This window comes from Mustela putorius, unplaced genomic scaffold, assembly GCF_011764305.1.
Source record: "Mustela putorius furo isolate JIRA1106 unplaced genomic scaffold, ASM1176430v1.1 tig00003875_pilon_pilon_pilon, whole genome shotgun sequence".
NCBI classification, from domain to species: Eukaryota; Metazoa; Chordata; class Mammalia; order Carnivora; family Mustelidae; genus Mustela; species Mustela putorius.
In genome coordinates this window covers 6,640,433-6,662,780 of record NW_025422026.1, presented here as the reverse complement: position 1 = coordinate 6,662,780, position 22,348 = coordinate 6,640,433, and the positions used below count along the sequence as shown (strand labels likewise).

The window sequence follows — 22,348 nt, the reverse complement described above, 5'->3', positions numbered from 1 at the left end:
TCCTTTTCCCTGCCCTTGTGCAAGTCAAAAGGCTGGCCAGAGAGAACAGAGCCTCGCTGCAAGGGATGGGGGCTGAGTTTCCCCTCTTGGGCCTTGCCAGCCCCTTCACTTCTGCACCTGGGCCAGGCTCGGCCAAGGAAGGCGTGTGCCAGGAACTTCCCTGAGCCTCGCACCCCCTGTCCCTGGCACTCCCTCACTCTGGTGCTTCTAGTTTCCCCCTGCCATGCTCCTAGGCCTCCGAGTCACCCCAACCCAGAAAGGGGGAGATGGCACTTGTGATTACTAGTAGCAATAACTCACACAGACCTAGAAGCATGTAGGGGTTCCAGACCATTTTCTATGATCGCTCAAGTTGGATATCTCAGGAGCTGCCAGAAAGCAAAAGAAACTCCTGGGAAGTGTCCCTTTGGTCCTAAGCAGTCTGGGGAGGTAGCTTGGGATTGCATTTTCCTTCCAGGCACTGCCAAGCTTACAGACTGTCGGAGGAACTTAAGGTTACTGGAAGAAAAGGCCTGAACCTCCTTCCTTCCCAGCAGCCTCCCACACTCCTCCTCCACCCCTAGACACAAAGAAATTAAGCATGGGGTCTTGGCTGCGGGGAAGAATGGAGGGTTATAGGATTCTCTTCCCAGGATGCCGAAATGTTTGCCACAGGGGAGGAGTGTCTGGCACATCTGCTCCTGGACACCTTCCTAGGGAAAGAGGTGCTCTGCCCAGCGTGGAGGCAGGGCCCCCACCGGGCTGTGTGCTCCGGCGGGCCGCAGAGATGGTGCCGGTGTCGCCCGACTAAGCAAAGCGAGGCTCCATTTCTTCTGCCATTTCGGTCTGCCAGGTGCTTTGCGGCTTGGCTCCGGGCCCACTGCGCCTTCCAGCCTTGCTGGAATTCTGTTCCTGCTTCCCCAGAGCCTCCATCCTGCATGCCCTGGGCCCTCCCAGAGCTGTTCCCGCCAAACCCCCCCCCCCACCACCCCACCCCTGCCCAGGTTTGCCTGCTCAGCCCAGCTCGTTGCCCCGACAGCCCTGGAATGCCGTCTCTCGCCTGCTCAGGTACCTAGCTCCCTCGGACACCTTGCCACCTTCTTTCCAGACCTTTGCCTTGCTCCTTGGAGGAGGCATGGGCTGCAGGGGACCAGCGGCCTCCTCCTCAGCCCTCCTGCTGCTCGGCCTCTTCTCCTTGGGCGGCTGGCCTCCACGCGTTCTCTGTCTCAGCCTCCCGGAGTGTCTCTCTGCCTAGCATCCACCCCTTCAGCTAAGCTTCCTCCCCCTCTGGTTCTGGTCCTCCCTTCCCGGGTCAGCCAGACTGTGGGTCGCACCCAGGAAGGGAGGCTCCATACAGCCTGAGGGTTCCCAGACCTGCCCTCGGGCCCCCAGGCCCAAGGAGCACCCCTTCCCCTGGGAGGCCCCAGGGGAAGGAGGAAGAGAGGGTCTGGGAATTCCTTCTGTCCCATGGGGTACCGGCTGATGGTTAACAGCTAGCTCTTGAGGAGGAAGGGGGAGCCCTGAGAGGTAGCATCTGCCGATCTCTGAGGAATTTACAGCTCCTGATGTGGTGTCACTGAAGGCAGAGATGGGAAGTCGCAGTCCTATGACTCTCCCAAGCCTGCGGGAGACTCTGTCTGTCCCTCCGGCCTGCTCCAAGAGCTCCCTCTCCTTCTCCTGAACTCAGAACCCATTACCCATTTAGGTTTGTGAGGAGAGAAGCTTCCCCCTCTTCTCACTTATCACCAAGAAATTAACAAGCAAGGCCCCTGGGTCGTGGACCCCCAGTTGGCTTCCTCGTCCTCCAAGAGGCCGGTATCCTGTGCCCAGCCAGGGCCAGCTCAGATCGACAGATGGAGAGCCCGAGTCTTCTGTAGACCCAGACCGGACTTATTTCTGCTCCTCTCTGCCACCCAAAGTGCCATTTCATGCCCCCAGCAATGCCTGCTGCTGGTCCCTTCACGCGTTCCCCACAACTCCCCCCTCCCCCCTTCAACCTCGACACCTCCCAACTTCCACCCCGCAGAGCAGGGATCCCGACAGGAGAAAAGCTTGGGGGGCCGACATCAGGGGCTCCAGGGCCGGGCCTTCCTGGCTCCCAACTCAGGGGTGGACCTGGAAGGCGGGGTGAACGGAGGCAGCTGGCATACGACTGGACTGGCCGCACCAGACACCCCCAGGCGGCCCCGGGGCCTCTCCCTTCAAGCCCCTGACCTGTGTTGCAGACCAGGAGCTGTGTGAGGAGGGCTGGACCAAGTTCCAGGGTCACTGTTACCGCTACTTCCCGGACCGCGAGAGCTGGGTGGATGCCGAGAGCCGGTGTCGGGCCCAACAGTCACACCTGAGCAGCATCGTCACCCCCGAGGAGCAGGAGTTTGTCAATAGTGAGTGCGGAGGGAGGGGTGGGGGGTCTCGGGGCCGGCAGAGTGAGGGGCGGGGAGGGAAGGAAGGGGGTTTCCGCCCCCGGGGCTGCGCCCCGAAGCCGCAGACTAACCCTGGGGAGTGGGTATCGCCAGTCCCTGCCAGCTTGGGGGCTGGTCCGAAGCACACTCCGCACGTGTGTATGCGGAGACCCGTGTCAGGGCCGTAGAAGCAGGTGGCCTGGTCCTAGGAGCCCACCCGCCTTATGCCACAACCCCATCCCCTCCGGCTCTGTGTGCACAAGTTCTCAGACACCCTCGGGGTGTCCAGCATCGTGCCCAACCCTCACGCCTCTCTCTAGACAACGCCCAAGACTACCAGTGGATCGGCCTGAATGACAGGACCATCGAAGGGGACTTCCGCTGGTCAGACGGACACTCCTTGGTGAGTTCTGCCGGGGACACTGGGGAGAGTTGGGGGCCCCGAGGAGGGGAATAGAGGCACCCAGAGCCGCTGCCGGGCTGGGAGCCCTGCAGGCCGGGACTGCATCTCAGTCCTCTCTGCCAGGGTGGGTCGGGGAACACTAGCATGAAGGAGGCGATGCAGACGATGACGGAATGCAGGCACACCAGCAGAAGGGGACATGGAGGCTTTTAAGGGCTTCCCTGCCCACAGAGGATTCAGTCGACTCAAGGAGCCAGGCACAGAAAGCGACATAGATGCCAAGGGACAGTACACAAAGTAATGCTGCAGCTCAGCAGAGGAAGTCAGGGAAGGCTTCCTGGAAGAGGTGGATGGGAACAGAGTTGGAGGGTGAGAGAAGCAGACTCCGCCGGAGGGCCAGGCCTGAGGGAGAAGCCTAGGGAGACAGTCTGGACCCGGGAGCCACGTCTTCACCGCCCAGCGCTATCCAAGCAAGGCAGCCTGTGAGGCCCGCCCCTGCTGGCCCGATGGAGGAGTGGCATGGGCTCATCCGGGACAGAGAAGAAGGCGGGGGTCAGGCCGAGCTCTGGCCTCAGCCTCACCCCTGCCAAACCCTCACCTCCCCCCAGCAATTTGAGAACTGGCGCCCCAACCAGCCGGACAACTTCTTCGTCAGCGGAGAGGACTGCGTGGTGATGATCTGGCACGAGAAGGGAGAGTGGAATGACGTGCCCTGCAATTACCACCTGCCCTTCACGTGTAAAAAGGGCACAGGTGAGCGGCCACCCTGGAGCGGCCACCCTGGAGCGGCCCCGCCTGGCTGAGGTCAGGCCCTGGGGCTCCTGCTGTGGGATCTGGGGCACATGTCCTGGCCTCCTGGGTGCTACTGTCCCCTTAACCGCCCAGCAGGCAGACTGGCGCTAGTCTGGGCGTGGGGGGCTCTCCCTGTGCCAGCGTCCTGGGGCCAGTGGCAAGAGCAGGCCCACTCCTAGGGAGGGCAAGGGTCCCAGGCTGGAGGACAGACCGGCTCCCACACACACAGCCCCCTGGGCACCTGCACAGAAAGTCACACACGAGGACTGCCCTGGGTGGACAGCCCGGCGCTCTTCGGGGTCCCCACAGCTGTCAGTGGTCAGGTCCCGATCCTCTGTTCAGAGTCTGTGGACACGGAGGTACTGGTCGAACATGGCTCTCCGGTTCCTGTGCCCTGCCCAGGCCTCCTTTCTGTCCCACTGTTTTCATAAAGAAGTCACAGGCCGTCTGCCTGGCTGTCGCCCCTTTTCCCTCCCTGTTGTCCTTTCCTCGTTCCCTGGAGACCCTCCTTCTATTCCTGCCCTGCTGCCCTAAATCACAGACGGGCCCAGATGTTAGAACCAGTGGTTCCCAGATGCTTAGCACAGTGTGAAAACGGCCCTTTGCCAGCAGCCGGGGCTCAGGGCCATGTGTCCCCTCCTTGGGCTCTGGGCTGTCTCCTCACAGCCAGAGGGGGCTGCACCGGCTCATCACGGGCATGGGCCATCACGGGAGACCCTCTGAGAGCCCTTTCTCAAGGGTGTTTGCCCCTCAGTGGCCTGCGGAGATCCCCCCGTGGTGGAACACGCCAGAACCTTCGGGCAGAAGAAGGACCGGTATGAGATCAATTCACTGGTGCGGTACCAGTGCACCGAGGGTTTTGTCCAGCGCCACGTGCCCACCATCCGCTGCCAGCCCAGCGGGCACTGGGAGGAGCCTCGGGTCACCTGCACAGACCGTGAGCATAGCCCCTCCCCCGACCCAGGCTGGGCACAGTGTTAGATCCCAGCACCAGGTCCTGCTGCTCTCTCCCGGGGGGGTCTGAGCACCAGCTGTCCGCACTATCCGGGGCCTCACTCCCTCACACTCACTCCCTCTGCCCTTGGGGAGGGCTCGCTCTCGAAGGAAAAAGCAGGTGGCCTGCTTTCCTTTTCAACACCAGCTCAAAGCCCCCTAGCCCAAGTTGGTGCCAAGAAAAAATCAAAACCAGAAACCGGGCGAACCTCAGGTTGCCTTCTTGAGCCGGTGGTTCCTGCGGGGAAGGGGAAGAGGAGGGACCCGTGGGGAGAGGCTGGGCTGCCCCAGCTCCCTGTTGAGCAAGCGGTCAAGATTTCTGGTCTCCCTTCCACCCCAGCCTCCACATACAAGCGCAGACTACAGAAGCGGAGCCCACGGGCCCCACGGAGGAGCCGCCCCAGCACAGCCCACTGAGGGGAGCCTCCAGGACGCGCCCAGGATGCTGAGCCCAGGAGCCTCGCCAGGCTGATGTCCCACACGGATGGTGTCCCCTTCTTGTCGCTTTCTGTCATATAAGGAATTCCATTAAAGAAGGAGAAAAACAAATCCCACATTGTGTATGCAACCGCTCCCCGGCCTCCCCCAATTGCCAAAACTGCATCTGATTTCCCCCCCAATGCCAAAGCCAAGCAAACGTATTGTAACCCGTGGACTGAGTTTAGAGACGTTTCTTCAATCTCCCGTTGTGCCTTTCCAGGGACCAGTGCAGGGACAGGGGGAGAAGGGGAGGGGTTAAGTTAAATAAAGAAGATTATTTTTTGTTTCCTGACTTTATCCAAGAGCAGTGCAATCGTTGGTTCTTTCACCTCCAGGGAGAGCTAGGGGGGGAGGGAGGAAGGGGCTGGGACTGGACCACAGCTGAATGTATTGGAGGAAGGAGAGCTGCACCCTCTGTGTGGGGGAAGAAGCCTGGGGGAGAGGGGGCGGCCTCCGCTGAAGGTGAGGGGGCAGGAGAGAGCCATGGAGGGATCTTCCTCTGCGTGGGGGTCGGCTTCCCTCCCAGGGTCCCTCTTCCAGCAACCTCCTCCCACTGGAGCAGGTGTGCAGGTGTACATCTCTCTCGGCAGGGCTGGGTGGGGAGGGCACCTCCTTCCCAGCGGGAGTGCCGCCCCACCCCCTCCCCTCCCCCCACACCCCCGGGACGGTGCAGGCACCAGAGTTCCGTGCACCTATTTATATTTTTGAAAACTAAAGATGATGATAATTATAATAATAAAGACATTGGAAGAGATCTCTTTCTTCTCTTTTCCCTTTTTTTAAATTTCAAGAGAAGGCAACCAGGGTCTGAGGTCGACCAAAGGGGCCCTTAGGAACGGGGGCAGTTGGGACGTGTTTCCAGCAAAGGATCCCAAATTGGGTGAATGTTGTCTGTTCACGAAGCCTGGAACAGTCACACCTGTTGCACTCTGTTACTGTGAGGGTACCTGTGCTTTTGATGGACCGTGGGGGTGGGGGTGGGGGTGGATGTGTGCGTGCACATGCATTTACTGTCAAGGCCCACTCAAATGGGACATCCGGTTACTTTGCATAGTTTGGTTCTTTGATCGCACACTGCTCCCCTAGGAGATGCTTGGTAGAGCGTGTCAAGAGCAGAGGCCCATCAGGATTGAGAGGAGGGAACAGAAGCAGCCGCAGACAGCCTGGGAACAGGGCTTCTTGCCTACACGTATCTGTGCTTAGCTAGTTCGCTGGCCACTAGCCAAAAAGTCTGGGCGTCCTGCCCTCAAGGAGGCTATAGGATATCAACAAAAGCGATTACAATGGCTTATGGATTCCCTCAGGAGACCTTGAGTGGAGGCAGGGGACGGTCCCCTGCCAAGCCTGCTCCTTAGGAGGCCAGATGGGGGCCCCCTGCTCGGCTCAGTTGCTCAGTGGGCCCCTGCGTCGGTGTTTGGGAAGGAGTCTGGGCGCTGGTTAGTGCGTGCTGCTGTGAGTTTGCTGGTATCTTTTCAGGCGTGTGTTCGTGTGGGTGAGTATTTGTAGGTGAACATACACACGTGTCCAGATTACCCAAGAGTCTGGAAACCACGAGTGGACAGAAGTAAATGACGGTCACATAGAAGGGGCTCAGTAACTGTGTAAGTGATTAGCTGATCAGTTGGGAGCACTACGACATCTGTGGTTTTCAAACCTGGATCAGAATCAAGAGCGTCTGTGATAACACAGAGTTTCTCCCGTGGCCGGTCTGAGGTGGGGTCCAGAAACTGGCAGTTCTAATAATTCCCAAGGGGTGCTGCCTGGCCACGCTTTGAGAAGCATGGGCCCACGTGCGGAACAGACTCCATAACCTAGTGAGAGTGGCAGACAGGTGCCTAGGCAGAGGCAGGCCTGCTTTCCTGAAGCTGGGGTGGGAGTCGGGGGAATAGGGTGAGACACAGAGAGGGCTGGTCTCCAAGATCCTATTTGGGCGGGTGGCGGGGAACACAGCCTCCTCTGTGTCCTGAGAGGCGCATCCTTCTCTTCTGGACCCCCACTGACATGCAGCCCGGGAGTGGAGACGGTGGAAAAGCAGGCCGGAGCTCCAGCAGCTGGGCCAGCGCCCAGGGCATGGAGCCACAGGGTGGGCAAACCAGAACCATGGGGCCAGAAGGTGCAGCCCACAGAGCTCCCTGAAATAGTGCTGCCCCCCACTCTCCCTGGATAAGGAGCTGTGTGCGCACCAGGACTGAATGAGGCAGAGAGCTGGACAGAAGGACGGGGGTCACAGCACCATTTACTGTCCAAAGAGAGCACACACCCCTGAGGACCACTCCCTGAGGAGGGGAAAAGGGGAACAAAATACAGACTTTTTGAGAGAGAAATTTCTCCCTTTCCTGGGACTTCATGCAGAAGCCTGGGGACCCGCTTCTAGCGCTAGCTCCTCAGCCATGCTGACTTGGGCCAGCAGCTCTGCAGAGGGGGAGGAAGAGGCAGGAGGCCACGATGCCCAGCTCCAGGGCCCCCTGGACACCCTCGCCCTCCCCCACGCTGAGGTGGGGGGGGCGCTGCAGCCACCACGCGTCATCGTACGCTCTGGGTAGCGCTCGGTGACGCTAGAGAGCCCTTGTGAGCCCACAAACCTCCACTGGCCTGGAGGAGAGGGGCAGAGGGCTTCCAGGAAACAGGGAGCCTTGGGGTATCCACCCGAACAAAGGGAGGATTTGCAATGTTGGATTTACAAAAAAAAAAAAAAAAAAAAAGTAATTAAAAAAATTTCACTTGTGAAGTATAAAAACAATACAAAAATTGCCCCAATCCACACGAGAAAATCACCCCCTCAATAAATACAGCGTGAGACGGGACAGGGCAGAGCGGGGCAACCCCTCCCGGGACTAGCGCCGACGGTAGCAATACACGCCATACTTGCGGCTCTGCGGGTCCGGGAAGCCGAAGCTTCGGACGCCGGGCTCCAGGGGCCCGCAGTTGGGACGCGGGTGAACCACGGGGTAGCGGGCACTGCCATCCGCCAGCCAGCCGGCATCACAGCGGTCCAGGCCACGGAACTTCCAGGCGGCAAAGAGCTGGCCCACCTTGGCAATGTGGGCGCCGTCTTCCCGACACGCCTCCTTTGCCTCGGCCAGGGTCAGCTTCTCAGGGAGTTCCAGGTAGTACACCTGCCCTGTGGGAAAGTGGGGCGTGAGGGCTGGGCAGGAGGGGGGCAGCCCGAGAGGACAGTGGGGCCCGCAGAAACGCCCACCCGTCAGATGTCCTCAGACAGACCTGGCAATGAACCCAGGGAACCAAGAGGCTGCGGGCACTGACCGTGTGTCCTTTGGGGAGGTACCTTCGAATTCTGACCCCCTCCCTGAGGGTTCCATCCCACCTGCCAGAGCGCCAGGGTCCCTCCCACCACATCTGTACTCCGCTTCTCCCTTCCCTAACTGCACCCTGAGCCGGTGCCACCCCTAGTTGCTCCAATCAGAGCCTCTCGCTCACCCAGTCATTTACTGAGTCTCCGGGGTGCCTGCCTGGCTCGGTGGGTGGAGCGTGTGACTCTTGATCTTGGGGTTGTGGGTTCGAGCCCCATGTTGGGTGTAGAGGTGACTTAAAAATAAAATCTTTAGGGACGCCTGGGTGGCTCAGTTGGTTAAGCAGCTGCCTTCGGCTCAGGTCATGATCCCAGCGTCCTGGGATCGAGTCCCACATCGGGCTCCTTGCCCTGCAGGGAGCCTGCCTCTCCCTCTGACTCTGCCTGCCACTCTGCCTGTGCTCTCTCTCTCTCTGACAAATAAATAAATAAAATCTTTAAAAAAATAAAATAAAATCTTTAAAAAAATCATTTACTGGGTACCTAGGTGCCGGACACTTCTCTGAATGCTTGTGATGTGACAACAAACCAGTTTCTGTTTTTATTTGTTGATCTTGCCATGAAATGATTCCCTTCGTGAGGACAGACCGTGCTCTGTTTGTCTGGGGTGCCCTAGTGTGGCTCCAGCACACAGGAGGCTCTCAGAAAAGGTCCGAGGACCAAGGAAACCAGTGGTGGGCGTGAAACAGCAGCAAAGCCCTCAAACTCAGCCAGACGTGACTTCCAGCCCTGCAGGACTCCAGACTTCCAGGTAAGGTGCTGGCAGTGCGGGCAGAGGGGTCCCAAGGCTCCCCAGAGGCTGCCCTCCCAGCCCGGGCCCACGTACTCACCCCTGAGGGCAGGAGCGAAGCAGAAGGCATCATAGCGGTGCCGGCGGTGGTGACGCGGGCCGTAACTGCGCACGCCGGGGGCCAGGCCCAGGCCGCCGCAGGGCTGCCGGGCTCGTGCGATGGGGTACTGCACCGAGGCGTCCTGCAGCCAGCCGGCATTGCAGCAGTCCAGGCCCTCCTCCCAGGCCCGGAACAACTGCTCAAAGGAGGCCACCACTGCGTCCTGCTCCTCGCACGCCCGCTGAGCCTCGTGGAAGTTGAGCTGGTAGCGTCCTCGGGGGTGTTGGTAGGGAAAGACCACACCTGGGGAGGGAGGAAAGAGGGGCCTGAGGGGTGCGCAGGGGCCCGGCGGGCTGGAGACTCCAGTTCCTGCATCCCCACTCCACGTCCGGGTCTGAAGCAGAGTCTACGTCTGCTTCCTGCCGCCCTCCTAGGACTGGGCCGCTACACGGTGGTACTCAGGAAACACAGACTAGCTCATGAAGGTCACAAAGGACTCAGGCAATTAATGTCCCCACCTATAGAACGGACATAGCCCCGAATTTGCAGGGCTGCTGAAAGAGCCCCAGTGCCGTGGTCTCGGTGTGTCCCCCTACTTTCTGTTGAAATCCCAAGGCCTAATGGGATGGTCTCTGGAGGTAGGGCCAAGGAGGGACTGAGGTCATGAGGGTAGAGCTCTCGTGAATGAGACCAGTGTCCCTCTATGAGACCGCACAGAGGTCGCACACCCCTTCCATCACATGAGGACACAGTGAGCAGGTTGGGAGCTGGCAGGGGACTATCCCCTAACCACACGGACCTCCCTCCCTGTCATACCCAACGTCAGCGGTGCGGAGTCTGACCCCACTGGCCACCATCTGGACTAGACCGGGATGCTGATGGGATGCTGATGGGAAAGGTCCCTGACTTGCCTTTTATCCTCATCTCCTCTCAAGGAGGTGGAGGAGGCCCTCGTTTCACACTGGAGGGGACGGAGCTCCGAGGAGATGGGGCAGCCACCCAGGGTGCCACAGCTGGGGCGGGCCGGGTGTGGAGCCAGAACACGGTCCTCTATGCTTCCCAGCTGCCTCCCTCCCAGGTAGGAGAGGTATGGGGACACATAGCCCGTCCTAGGGACAGAGAGGGTAACTGTCCCTAGAGATTGTCCCCGGGGAACGTACACACAAGGTCTGGCGTGCGAGCTCTGGATGGTTTGCACATAACAGAGTTGTGACTCTTGCTTTTTTTTGTTTCATTAGAAGATTTTACAGAAAAATTCAGAGATTTTGCATGAAAGTATATGCTTCTCTCGTCAAGTCAGAAAACCTGGCTGTGTGGGGTCTGCTTCTGGGCCTGAGTAGGGAGGGCACTCCCATGGGACAGGACAAGGCTCAGCCGCGTGGCCCCAGTGCCCACCACTCCTGCCACTCACACGGGGCGGCCTCCTTGGTTTGTGCCACTTACAACCCCCCACCGGAGCCTCAGCTGTGCCTCTGTTTCCTTATCTGGCCTCCCTGTGCCTCTGTTTCCTCATCTGTACAATGGGGACGATGACAGCAGTAGCTTCCCCGTGGGGTGGTTTTGAGGACTGTGTGTCTGTCTAAGGCACAGAGTTCTAGACGGTTTCTCGGGGCCCTCTCCCCGTGGCCCGGGCCCCCACGACCCCCCTGCCCGCCCACCAGGGCCTCACCCCGCAGCTCCAGCTCCACCAGGCCGCTCTCGTCCTCCAGCCCGTCGATGACCTCACAGCGGTAGCGCCCGGAGTCCTCCAGCCGCACGTCCCGGATCTGCAGCGACGCTTCTCGCTCCCCATCCTCCCGCAGGTGTACCCGGCCTCGGTAGTCCCCAAAGGTGCGGTGCCTCAGCCCGATGGCCACGAGCACATCCAGCTCGGGGGACCCATTCTCCGACAGCTTCCACCATTTGACACGCACGGGCCTCGGGGACAGCGGGGCTGGCTCGTAGTGGTAGCGGCAGGGCAGGGTCACGTTGGCCCCCGGGTGGGAGAACAGGGTCTCCTCGGGCGTCTCTACCACCAGCTTCACCCCATTGAAGATGCCTGGGAGAGAGGTGGGGTGCCAATGGGGCCTGCTCCAGCCCACCCGTGCCCCTGCGAGGACCGCCCCAGCCTCGGGAGTCACACCTTGCAGGAATGGCCGTAATGCTTCGCTCCTCCCCGTCCCTCGCACTCTGCACTGCGGCTTTGGGTCTCCTATCAGGAGGTGACGTCATTTCCCCTCCCCCTTAAATCCCTGCTGGCCGTGCCACTCGCTCTGACCACAGGAACGTGACGGAAGTGACTATTCCCCTGTGCCTGCTCTCAGCCTGGGTCCACTCTTTCCCCGGAACCTTGCCAACCCCCATGAAAATGAACCTGGGTGTACCTGCTGGAGAGGGAGAGCCCACGGGGAGCAGAGACAAGCCCTCACAGCTGGGGCCATCCTAGGCCAACCAGCTCCCAGCTGACCTGTCTTACCGACTGCAGGCACAGTCAACGGAGTGAGCACAGCCGGGACCAAGGATGTGGATGCCAGCCCAGAATGCTGACCCTTGGAATCACGAGCCAAAACAACAACCAAAAAAAGAAAAAAAAAGAAAACCAAAAAACCACTAAAAATGACTGTTGCCTTAAACTGCTCAGTTTGTTGTGCCCAAGAAGCTACCTGATAGAGCAGGCACCAGAGCACCTCCTTCTCAGGCGGCTGGTGAGGACACAGCTCTCCCTGAGGGAGCCACCACGGTGGCCGCGGGAGAGCACAGCCTGCCCTTCACTTTCTTTCTTTTTTTTTTTTTTTAAGATTTTATTTATTTATTTGACAGAGAGAAATCACAAGTAGTCGGAGAGGCAGGCAGAGAGAGAGAGAGGGAAGCAGGCTCCCTGCTGAGCAGAGAGCCCGATGCGAGACTCGATCCCAGGACCCTGAGATCATGACCCGAGCCGAAGGCAGCGGCTTAACCCACTGAGCCACCCAGGTGTCCCTGCCCTTCACTTTCTGTCCAACTGTTCTCCCTGATGCTCCCCAAACGCCTAGAAGTGCAGGTGACAGGAGGTCGGGGCTTCTCATGGAGACAATGTACCTCTAATCCTATACATATATACCAGCAGGCCTCCTGGGTACGAATAAACACAGAGCTGACACTGCTTAACCTTGGAAAAACACTGTATTCTATGAAGTAGCAGGAAGACTCCCAAGCCCACATGTAGAGCAGGAGGAGAAAAAGAATTTTCTCGATCGTCTCTCGAAGGCGAGAGGAACCCACCGGACATGTTAGCAACGGTGCCCCCAGGTGTGGGGGGGGATTATTGGTGATTTTGCGCGCACATATTCAGGGCCGGAAGGGAAAGCCGTAACAGGATGAGTAGAAGGTGTAAATTTTTAAGTTTCCTTGAATCTCAGTAAAGTTGCAATTGTCTCACGAACTCTGGGGGACTAGGAGGGTGAGAGCCGGGTCCTAATTCCTGGCACCTGTGGGAGCTGCCTTCTACGGGAAAGAGAGGAGCCGGGATTAGAGATTGCAGTCACACGTGTCTTCTTAGAAGGGGGCCGAGGGAGACGCGACCCCGAAGACTTAGATTGGAGCGACACAGACACAAGTTCGGGTCCATCAACGGCCATGGGGCACAGGGAGAGGTGAGGATTGCGTGTTCCCCTAGAGCCTGAGGGAGGCTCATGGCACGACCGGGGGGGGCTGGGTCCCCAGTCCTGCCACAGACAAATCTCAGGGAAGGTTCTTAGGATCCGTGGGCCCTGGGAGGCTGGCTCAACCCTGTGAGCTTCGGTTTCCTCATCTAGGAAATGAAATAATCCACAATATTCGCTTTCGGGGCTGCCCATCAGCGTGGGGTAGCGGGTGCCCTCACAGCGCTGGTTGTCAACCTTGCTGCTACGCCAGGGTTTTTTGAGGATTGTATGAGGCAGCGTACGGACGGCACCGAGAAGCGTGCCTGGCGGATAGTAGGTACACAGCTGCTAACTAAAAAGTCACCTGCCCAGAGGCGCCTGGCGGGGGGGCCTCAGTCTGTCAAGCATCTGACTCTTGATTTTGGCTCAGGTCGTGATCTCAGGGTTGTGAGATCAAACCCTGAGTCGGGCTCTGTGCTGAGCACGGAGCCTGCTGATGATTCTCTCTCCCTCTGCCTCTCCCCCACCTAAAAAAAGTCACCTGCCCAAAGCTGTTTAGGTACAAAATGGCAAAATTAAGATTCAGACACATATCTCTCTAATCTCAAACCCCTTTTCCCCTGGGGACAATAGGGGAGATCCACTTAAGTTGGATCTCGGAAAACCGGCAGGGTCCAGAAGCACACAGATGATTGTCTTTAAGTGCACTCGGCTCTGACGCGCTCCAAGCCCAAGGGACCAGCAAACACAGAGTAAGTGGACCGTCCCTGGCCTTGTCTTAGAAATGCGCCTGGTCTGCTTCAGGACCTAGAGAGGGAAGAGGCAGCAGGCTCCACGCCCTGTCCCCTGTCCCAGACTGGAGCCTCCTTATCCCAGCAGGAGCCCAGAGAGATCCCGTTCACCGGGGCAAGGCATAGAGCCAGAGCCAAGAGGCCGCACCTTCGCCGTGGCTGTTCCAGGAGCTGGGATTGTTGGAGTAGTAGAAGCCATTGTAGAAAGGCAGCCCGGACACGCAGGACAGCGGGTACAGCAGGACCAGGAGCAGTGGGCCCATGGCGCCAGGGTGTCCGGGGCAGGCTGGGAAGAGAAGAGAAACAAGCCAATGAGAGAAGCCTGCTGCTGGGGCCCGGGGACCCCTGCATCACGGCATCCACTTGTTCACTCGCTCAGCTGGCAATTACGGATCATCACACCGTGTCCTCGGAGCGAGAAGACAAAGGGGAGCGAGCCCAGGTCCCTGCCCTCGAGGGACTGCACCCACCCCCCAGGCCAGATGGGCCAGAAGCAAGTCAGCAAAGCCTAGGGAGGAGTGAGGAGGAAGCATGGAGTCCGCGGAGAAAATTACACAGGACGATGGGACAGGATCGATAGTTTTCAGACGGCACGATTGGATCTGAAAGTTGTGAGCACCGAAGAGCCTCGACTAGACTGAAAATCTCGGTGAATTCATGTTTAGTGAGGGGAGTCCTGCATTGTCCAGCTTTTGTCTCAGTCCTGAGCCGCTGCTGGGGGGTAACGGGGACCCCACAGATTTATTTCCTATCCTGAGTCAAGGTGAGCACTTCTGGGGGACATCCCAGTTTCGGTGGACATGCACATGAAATAGGCAACAAGGCCTTGGGCTGTAGTTTGTTTGTTGGGTTGTTTTTTAAATATTGCATTAAATATTACATCTTGACGACCAAGGGCTTTGGGTGCACACAGACCCTCCTCCCCGGTGTATTTTGCGCCCAAGGCTAATAGTGCATCCCTCACCTCCCCCCGCCCCCTCGCTAACCATTTGCTGAGCCCTTGATTTAAAAGACCGGCAGCCTTGGAGGAACTCAGTGCCAAGACGGGGTAGAGTCACGGGCGGAAGTCTGGATGCTATGTGGGGAATGCAGAGGTGAGGGAGAGACAAGGAGCAGGAAAAGAGACTGAAGACACGGGAGTCAGCTAGGTGGAAAGGACGCTGGGGTGTGCCCAGCAGGGGCCCGGCAAATGCAAAGGCTCAGAGGCCAAAGAGAACCCCGTGGGGGCCTGGCAATGTGCTCTAAGTTCTCCATTTGTGCTTTTCTCTGCCCTGCACTGGTCGCTGTGAAGCTTCTCTGGGGTCCTGGCCTCTGGCTTCCAGCAGGATTCGGCCAACGGGAGGCAGCCACAGCAGAGGGACAGGAGGAAGGAGAAGCTGCCTTGTGACCACAGCCCTGCTGTGGGCTCCTCTCTCCAGCACTTGCTCTCCTGGGGTGTGTAACCCGTTTCCTCCCCTTCCCGCAGCCCCACCCAGGCTGGGGGTAGGGAACTTGCTTGTATCTGTGTCTTCCACTCCCTGGTGGGTTGCCCCCCACCCCCTTCTCTAGAAGTCAACCGGTTCTTCCTCATTAAAGCTTTTTTATTGGAACCACCAGGATCCAGGGCAGAGGTGGTGAGAGGGGTCAGCAGGCCCAGCATCTAGATGCCCTTCGGTCTCCAGACCAGGATTTCCCCTCTTGCCTTGGTCCCAAAAGTCCTAGGGTGCCAGGAACGGCCATAAGCAGAGGAGCCACAAGGTCAGAAGCCCCCGTCCGGGGCCCGTGCTGAAGGCGGACAGTGGGGCGGCAAGGCCAGGGCGCAGCGGGCATCTGGAAGTCCGACCGTGATTATCATGTGGCAGTGTGGGAACAGGCTGAGGGGATAATTTGAAATGGACAAAGCAGAACATGAGAACTGCCCCTTTGCTATGATTGCAAGGCTGCGGCCCCGTGAATGCCTGTTGTACGGAGACCAGAATGCGGGAGAACAGCAAAAAGAGACCAGAGCGGGGGGGGGGGGGAAGAAAAGAAAAAGAAATGGGGCACCTGGGCGGCTCAGTCACTTAAGCATCTGTCTTTGGCTCGGGTCATGGTCTTGGGGTCGTGGGATGCAGCCCCCGCAGGGGGGTCTGCTTTGTTCTTCTCGCTCTCCCCACTCCCACCCCCCTCTGCCCCAGCTCGTACTCCGTCTCTCTCTCTCTCTAAGTAAAATCTTTAAAAAGAAAACAAGGAAAGCATGGAATCTGCAAGGAAGGGCTGTGGGATTCAGCAGGGAACCTTCTTGCTTCCAGGACAGTGAGGAGCCCTTGCTGGAGAAAAAGCAGATTCGGGGGCACCTGGGTGGCTCAGTGGGTTGAGCCGCTGCCTTCGGCTCAGGTCATGATCTCAGGGTCCTGGGATCGAGTCCCGCATCGGGCTCTCTGCTCAGCAGGGAGCCTGCTTCCCTTTCTCTCTCTCTCTGCCTGCCTCTCCGTCTACTTGTGATCTCTCTCTGTCAAATAAATAAATAAAATCTTAAAAAAAAAAAAAAAAAAAGAAAGAAAAAGCAGATTCGGGAATCTGCTACTCTTGTAGGCCTCTTGAGGGAGATCTGAGCCCCAAAGCCCCCTTTGTGCCGAGCACGGCTGTAGGACGAGGCCCTTCTGAGCTCTCGCTTCTTGGCAAAAGAAACCCCCAGGGGACACTCACAGAGCAGCCCCACCAGGCAGCACAATCTGCAACCTAGTACAGAAGTCCGGGGATGGGAGGATCTGGGTTCAAACCCCATCTCCATCCCTGATACGCTGTGTGATTCTAGGCGGGTTTCCTCGTGTGTGAAATGAACCTCCTAAAACTCACCATGAGCTATGTCTCACCCACGTGCTCGACTTCTCTCTGCAGTCACCTAGTTCTGGAGAAGCGCACGACCAGCCAGCACGAAGCTGTGATCCCAGCCTCCCTCTGCAGCAAAGAGGAGCCGAGGGATTCCGTGCTGGTTAAGGGCCGTGGGCGAAGTAACACGTGCCACACACAGCTCTTGGATTAAAACAGGGATCCCAGGGGCGCCTGGGTGGCTCAGTGGGTTAAAGCCTCTGCCTTTGGCTCAGGTCATGATCTCAGAGTCCTGGGATCGAGCCCCCCATCGGACTCTCTGCTCAGTAGGGAGCCTGCTCCCCCCTCTCTGTGCCTGCCTCTCTGCCTACTTGTGATCTCTGTCTATCAAATAAATAAATAAAATCTTTAAAAAAAAAAAAACAAGGATCCCGCTCCCTGGCATTTTTTTCCCCCTCCACCTGCTGGCAACCAGAGGTCCCATTTGAGTTTCAGAAATGTAAATCATGGGTTGAACGGCAAAGCCAGGTCCACCAGCCCTGGACTGCCCCCAGTGCACGGTGTCCCCATGAGAGAAAGTCCTAGCATATTGAAGTCCCCCATTTTGAGTCTCTTTGTGAACCCAGCTGAGCCTCACTTGGACCGCTCTCCTTGGCCTGAAAATACTGACAACTGAGTTTAATGAGCACTTACTATCTCATTTACTCCTGACCACAAGCCTCAAAGGCGGGACCTTCTAGTATTTCACTGTACCGCTGGAAGGACCAAGGGCGCAGAGAGATGAACTCATCGGCCCAAGGTCACCCAGCGAGGACACAGCAGAGTTGGGATCTGAACCCACAACCAGCTCCAAAGTCCAGAACGACCACGTCAAATTCCGAGAGGTGACGTGTGCAGAGCACACACAGCAGGCCCTCCTAGGGGAGTTTCTTTTCCCTTCCTTAAGGTCCCACGTCTGGAACCAGGACCGAGAGGCCGTTGATACTGAGCTGGGTGTGACAGGTCCTGCCGTGTCCCTGAACACTCGCAGCCTGTGCCAGGGAAGGGGCCGGTCGGGTCCCGGCCTGCCATGTCCCCAGCCTCCTCCTCACAGTGGCTCATCAGGCCCAAACGCCCTCCAGTGAGAAAGGGCTTCCCTGGGACGAGCAAATGCAGGTGTTTCTGCCACAAAGTGATACAGATGTGCCTGAAAAAACAGATTTTTGCAATTAAATAATAAGGTGAGGGGGGAAAATCAGGCTGGGGCAGATTACTCAAAACATATGCAGCTTTGTAACCAGCCATTGACAAAACCTAATAGAGTCCCAATAAAGAACACCGGCACCGTGCATTCTCTCCACTGACCTTGGCACCCAGTGCGCCCCGTCAATCAGCCTTTCCAGCCTTCACCTCCGGGTCAAGGGCTTCCTCCTCTGAGATGTAGGTTTTCAGGGACCTTGGATTCCGGGAGAAACCAGATTTACCAAAATTAAGAATCTGAGCCAGATGGAGCCATCTTCTTCAATCATTTTTTTTTTTTTTTAACTCAAGGGAAATGGCTTTGCAACTTTGCCAAGGGATTCCTACACTTATCAGAAAAATTTGCACGAAGCTGCCGTACAGGCACCCCTCCCCCACCCTGGAATCCTTGTGTTGAGATGGTGTGAGTTTGGATCTCGAGAGGTGGGACAGTGGGGTGGGAAGAGATACTGCATTATCCAAGACTACTTGGTCCCTGAGTTTTGAACACGGAACAGCAAAGAGCCTGGGGAGTGACCTTCGTATGCGTGCTTTTCTGCAGGAGTATCAGCATTTGTCTTAAGGAATCCACAGCTTGCTTAGGTTTGCTCTTTGCTTGTGAGACACGCTGTTTTAGTGGTCCAATTGTCAGCATGTTGAGAAAGATCACCGTGGACCAACGCTGCTCCATGACACTCTGACCTCAGTCCCCCATGGTTCTCCCCAGTCGTGGGTGAGGTCCTTCATTGTTCAGAAACATGCACTGAGGCAGGAAAGACTGTAGCACCTTCCGGAGCCTCCAGCGAGCTCCTAGGCACCGCTTTCCAGCCTCCAAAACCCCACCCCCTACACTCCCTTGGTTTTAAAGGGCTTCCATGGCCAGCAGCTCTCTTGACCCTTCCAAGAACCACCCCCCACCCCAGACAGAATTTTACTCTCCCCAGTTCCTCCACAGGTAAACAGAGGCACAAGGGTATGAAGCAACTGTCCGAAGGTCAGGTGGCCAAGATGGCAAGGGCGGGACTCTACTGGAAGCTCTCCAGCCAGCCCCCATAAGGATCTGTCCTATAGGAAGACCACCTTCCGCTCAACAGCGCATTTGTACCGATGTCATTGCCTGTGGGTTTCACAGTGTCAGAATTTTTATCCCCCTTATACAGACAAGGAAACGGAGGTTCGGAAATGCTAAGTTGCAGGGCGCCTGGGCGGCTCAGTCGGCTGGGCCATCGACCCTCGGTTTTGGCTCAGATCGTCATCTCCGAGCCATGGGATCGAGCCCCAAGTCTGGCTCTGCGTGCTCAGCGGGGAGTCTGCTTGAGATTCTCTCCCTCTGCCCCTCCCCCAACAGTCACACGTGTGCGGGTGCGCTCCCCCCTTCAAAAATTAGTAAATAAAATCGTTCAGAAAAGAAATGCAAAGCTGCATAGCTAAAGTGATGGTCTTCATCAGGAGATGGATGAAGGAGCTGGAACCAGGACCTCAAGTACTTGTCCCGCATCCGCCCCGTGCCGGGCACAGTTTCCGGCCCGCGGGATCCAAATCGGAAGTTGCCAGAGCTCCCATTCCAGGGAGGGAAGCAGGCAGCAAATAGGATATGGGACATCCGTGTTGTCCCAGTGTGGCAAGTTGACAGAGGAGGCTGAGCAGAGGAGAGGTGCTGCCAGAGACAGGATGGGTCAGGGAGGCCTCCCTGAGAAGGGGACCAACTGAAGGTGTGGGCTCTGAGAATCCTAGGGAAAAGCATTCCAGGGGAGGGAACAGCAAGTGCAAAGAAAGGCCTTTGGCTGGAAGGGCTTGAAGTCCAGTGCGGAGCAAGAGGGAGGGAGTCAGGAAGTGATGTCTCCACCCCCGGCAGAGGCCCAGGACCAGACGCAGCCCACTGGAGGGTTTCCAGTGGAGGATGGCCACAAATCTGATTGACATTCTAGAAGAACCATTCTGGCTCTCTTCCTGCCTTAGCTCCAGGGCATGTCCTCCTTCTGGCTCCTTCTTTCCAGCTAAAGACAGCCCTAAATTTTGCTTTTTGCCTTTTTTTTTTTTTTAAGATTGTATTTATTAGAGAAAGCGCATGGTGTGGGGGGGAGTCGGGTACAGAAGGAGAAGCAGACCCTGTGCTCCGCAGGGAGGCTGATGCGGGGCTCAATCCCAGGATCATGACCTGAGCTGAGAGCAGACGCTTAGCCGAATGAGACACCCAGGTGCCCCAAAAGAGCTCTTGTTCTCCTTCATTACTTTGGTCCCCTCTCCAGTCTGGATACCCACTCTCTGGTTTACTAACACCACTGCAGGGGTGCCTAGCTGGCTCAGTCAGTGGAACGTGTGACTCTTGATCTCGGGTCATGAGCTCGAGCCCTATGTTGAGCATGGAGCCTACCTTAAAAAAAACCAACAAACCATTCCCACAGGAGAGGTGTGATCTGGTCGACACCACCCTTTGCTGGATGTTAACTCAGCAGTCATGCAACCTTAGAATGCAGGGAGGGGTCCCAAGAAAAAAAGTGAGTTCTGAAGATGAGCCCAGTGTCCAGGGGCTCTGAGCCAGATGGAAGCTGGCTCTCCTCTCCCAGCCTCTCTGATACCACGGCAGCACACAAAGCCTAAGGTGTCCCATTAGATTTGCCCCTTGCTGGCTGGCTCATTTGACTTCTCTGAACAGAAGTTTCCTGGTCTCCAGAGAAGATTAACGGGAAAGCTCTGCAGTTGAAAACAAACGACCATCCTGAATGTTAGGCGAAAAGTCAACCACTACCACTCAAGGAAGCGATGGACAGCGTGGGCTCCCCTACCCTGGCTACCATGGGGGGGGTCATGGGAGGCTCCCCAAGTCAGCTGGAGCTTTGCCTGGGCAAGACACACCTGCACCCTGCTGAGTGACCTTGAGCAAGTTACTCAACCTCTCTGTGCTTCCCTGTCCTCATCTAGAACCTCACTCTAGGACGTGAAGAGGATTATATACGATGAATTGTGTCCAGCCCCAACACACAACAGATGTTCCACAAACCGTTGTTCATACGCATTGGCAGAAGAACATAGCGGCAGATTTCAGGTTCTAGAATCAGACTAGCCACCAGGATTCGGTTCTGGTTTCCCCGAATTACTAACAGTGTATTAGAGGGCAAGTCACTGAACTTCACTTTCCTCATCTGTCAGATGGAGGTCACAACACTTATATCCAGAAAATATCTCTGGTCAGAAAATTAAAGGAGAGAAAGTCTGCAAAGCTGTCACTCACAAAATAGAGCAGTTATTACTACGTTAAAGGTGCAGTCTCCCCTTATTTCGGTGGATCCTTCACCCCTCTCACTGCCTAGGAGAGAAAGCAGTCACCATTGCCTTCTCTTCACAGTTGGGGAAACTGAGGCCAAGAGCATGGAGGCGAGGGAAGTATCCAAGGCTTTATCTTTGGTAAACAGGCAGCGGTAAGAGAACTTTCAAGTCTCCCTGGCCGCCCACCCTTTGCTTCTCCCAGCACCACGTGCCTCGGGACCCGTCCACACAGCAGAATAAGGGGGAAGGAAGATGGCCCCCCCCCCAGGCTCTCCTCATTTGTGCGGCGGAGAGTAGCGTTCCCCCATCCAACAGCAGGGGGCAGTATTGCCCTCCAGGTTTCTCCAAGCCCGGGTTCCCGGGGAAGAATCAGACTTCGGTGCCCCCTGTTTAGACAAGGCTTCACAGGCGCCTTTTGAAACCTGCGGCCCCCGGAAACTGAAAGCCGGAGGTGTTTCCTACCAGCATTCCAGCCGGCTGGCTCACGCGGGGCCGCGGGGGAGAGGCCAGGGCGCCTCTCAATCACCTCCCCCTGCTGCAGAGAGCAGAGGCACCCCGGGGGGTCAGCGCTGGGCACCACGGTCCACGCTGGGTCACACAGCCTGCTGGGGCCACCCAGCGAGTTTGGTGACAGAGCCGGGTCCAAGCGCCCGCCCTGCTTCCTTCCTGGCTGCCCACCGGCCCTAAATGCCTCCCCGAGCGACCCCATCTCCCACCCAGGGCGCTACTGGCCTCCCTCCCTCTTCGACTCTGGTCTCGCCGCCCTAAGGCAGAAACCCTCGCGAATCGCAGCCTGAAACCGACCCGCATCCCTGGGACAGCCGGGGGGCGGGGGGAGGCCAAGGGGTGCAGGTCTGCCGCCTGCCGCCCCCGCGGGTTGTCCCCAACCCCTCACCCCACCCCCCGGCCTCCCGCGGACCCCGGAGCACCCGACACATGCCGGGACAGAGCCCGGCGCGCCGCGCACGGCGCGGGAGGTTGCAGGACCCAGACCGCACGAGACGGGCAGGGATCCGGCGGGCCCCGGTGGCAAAGGGGCTGGACCGGGCGGTGGTCTCGGAGGCATCGGGTTTCGCTGGGGATATGCCTCCTCGTGGCGCGCCCCGGGGTTCCGCGCAGGTTCGCCCGCGCCCCCACGCTGCTCCCCATGAACTTGCGCCCGGGGCGCGCCCCAGGAGCGATCACAGCCCGGCGGTGCCCAGGGCACTCCTCCTGAGCGCTTCCCCTACCCTGCCCCGGGAGACGTGGGGGCCCGCAGGAGACCCAAAGCGGGGGTGGAGGAGGTGGACACGGCCCGCAGAGGGACCCAGCAGCCCGGCCACCCCCCAGCTACTCACTGCCCCAGGCGGCTCTTGGACGGCTGCAGCGCTCCCAGCCCGGGGCTGTCGGGGTCCGAGAAAGCGGGCGGATTTGGGGGACCCTGAACCGCCTGAGAGGAAGCGGCTGCGGACAAACCCCCCGCGTTCCCGCTGGGCCAGCCCCTTAAAGGAA

General features: G+C 58.1%; 2 protein-coding genes across 7 annotated transcripts in view; one reads left to right on the top strand and one right to left on the bottom strand.

Annotated features, from left to right (window-relative positions):
- ACAN (aggrecan) overlaps positions 1-5,346 on the top strand; it is a 60,002-nt gene extending 54,656 nt beyond the window's left edge. For all 5 annotated transcript variants that reach the window (XM_045067232.1, XM_045067229.1, XM_045067230.1 and 2 more), the window contains 5 exons: positions 2,205-2,363; positions 2,702-2,784; positions 3,393-3,537; positions 4,331-4,513; positions 4,910-5,346. In XM_045067232.1, coding sequence (XP_044923167.1) covers positions 2,205-2,363; positions 2,702-2,784; positions 3,393-3,537; positions 4,331-4,513; positions 4,910-4,986 — 647 coding nt within the window. In that variant the 3' untranslated portion in view covers positions 4,987-5,346. The remainder of the gene's footprint in view (positions 1-2,204; positions 2,364-2,701; positions 2,785-3,392; positions 3,538-4,330; positions 4,514-4,909) is intronic.
- Positions 5,347-7,265: 1,919 nt separating this feature from the next.
- On the bottom strand, positions 7,266-22,348 carry HAPLN3 (hyaluronan and proteoglycan link protein 3). Of its 2 annotated transcripts, XM_004763770.3 has the most exons (6): positions 22,195-22,347; positions 17,717-17,807; positions 13,731-13,868; positions 10,859-11,227; positions 9,190-9,492; positions 7,266-8,170 (listed from the first exon to the last, which is right to left on the bottom strand). In XM_004763770.3, exons 3-6 carry the CDS (start codon positions 13,843-13,845, stop codon positions 7,884-7,886), a joined length of 1,074 nt encoding a protein of 357 aa, XP_004763827.1. In that variant the 5' UTR covers positions 13,846-13,868; positions 17,717-17,807; positions 22,195-22,347; the 3' UTR covers positions 7,266-7,883. The 2 variants fall into 2 exon arrangements, with proteins under 2 accessions (XP_004763827.1, XP_004763828.1); XM_004763771.3 differs by lacking the exon at positions 17,717-17,807 and having other exon boundaries at positions 22,195-22,348.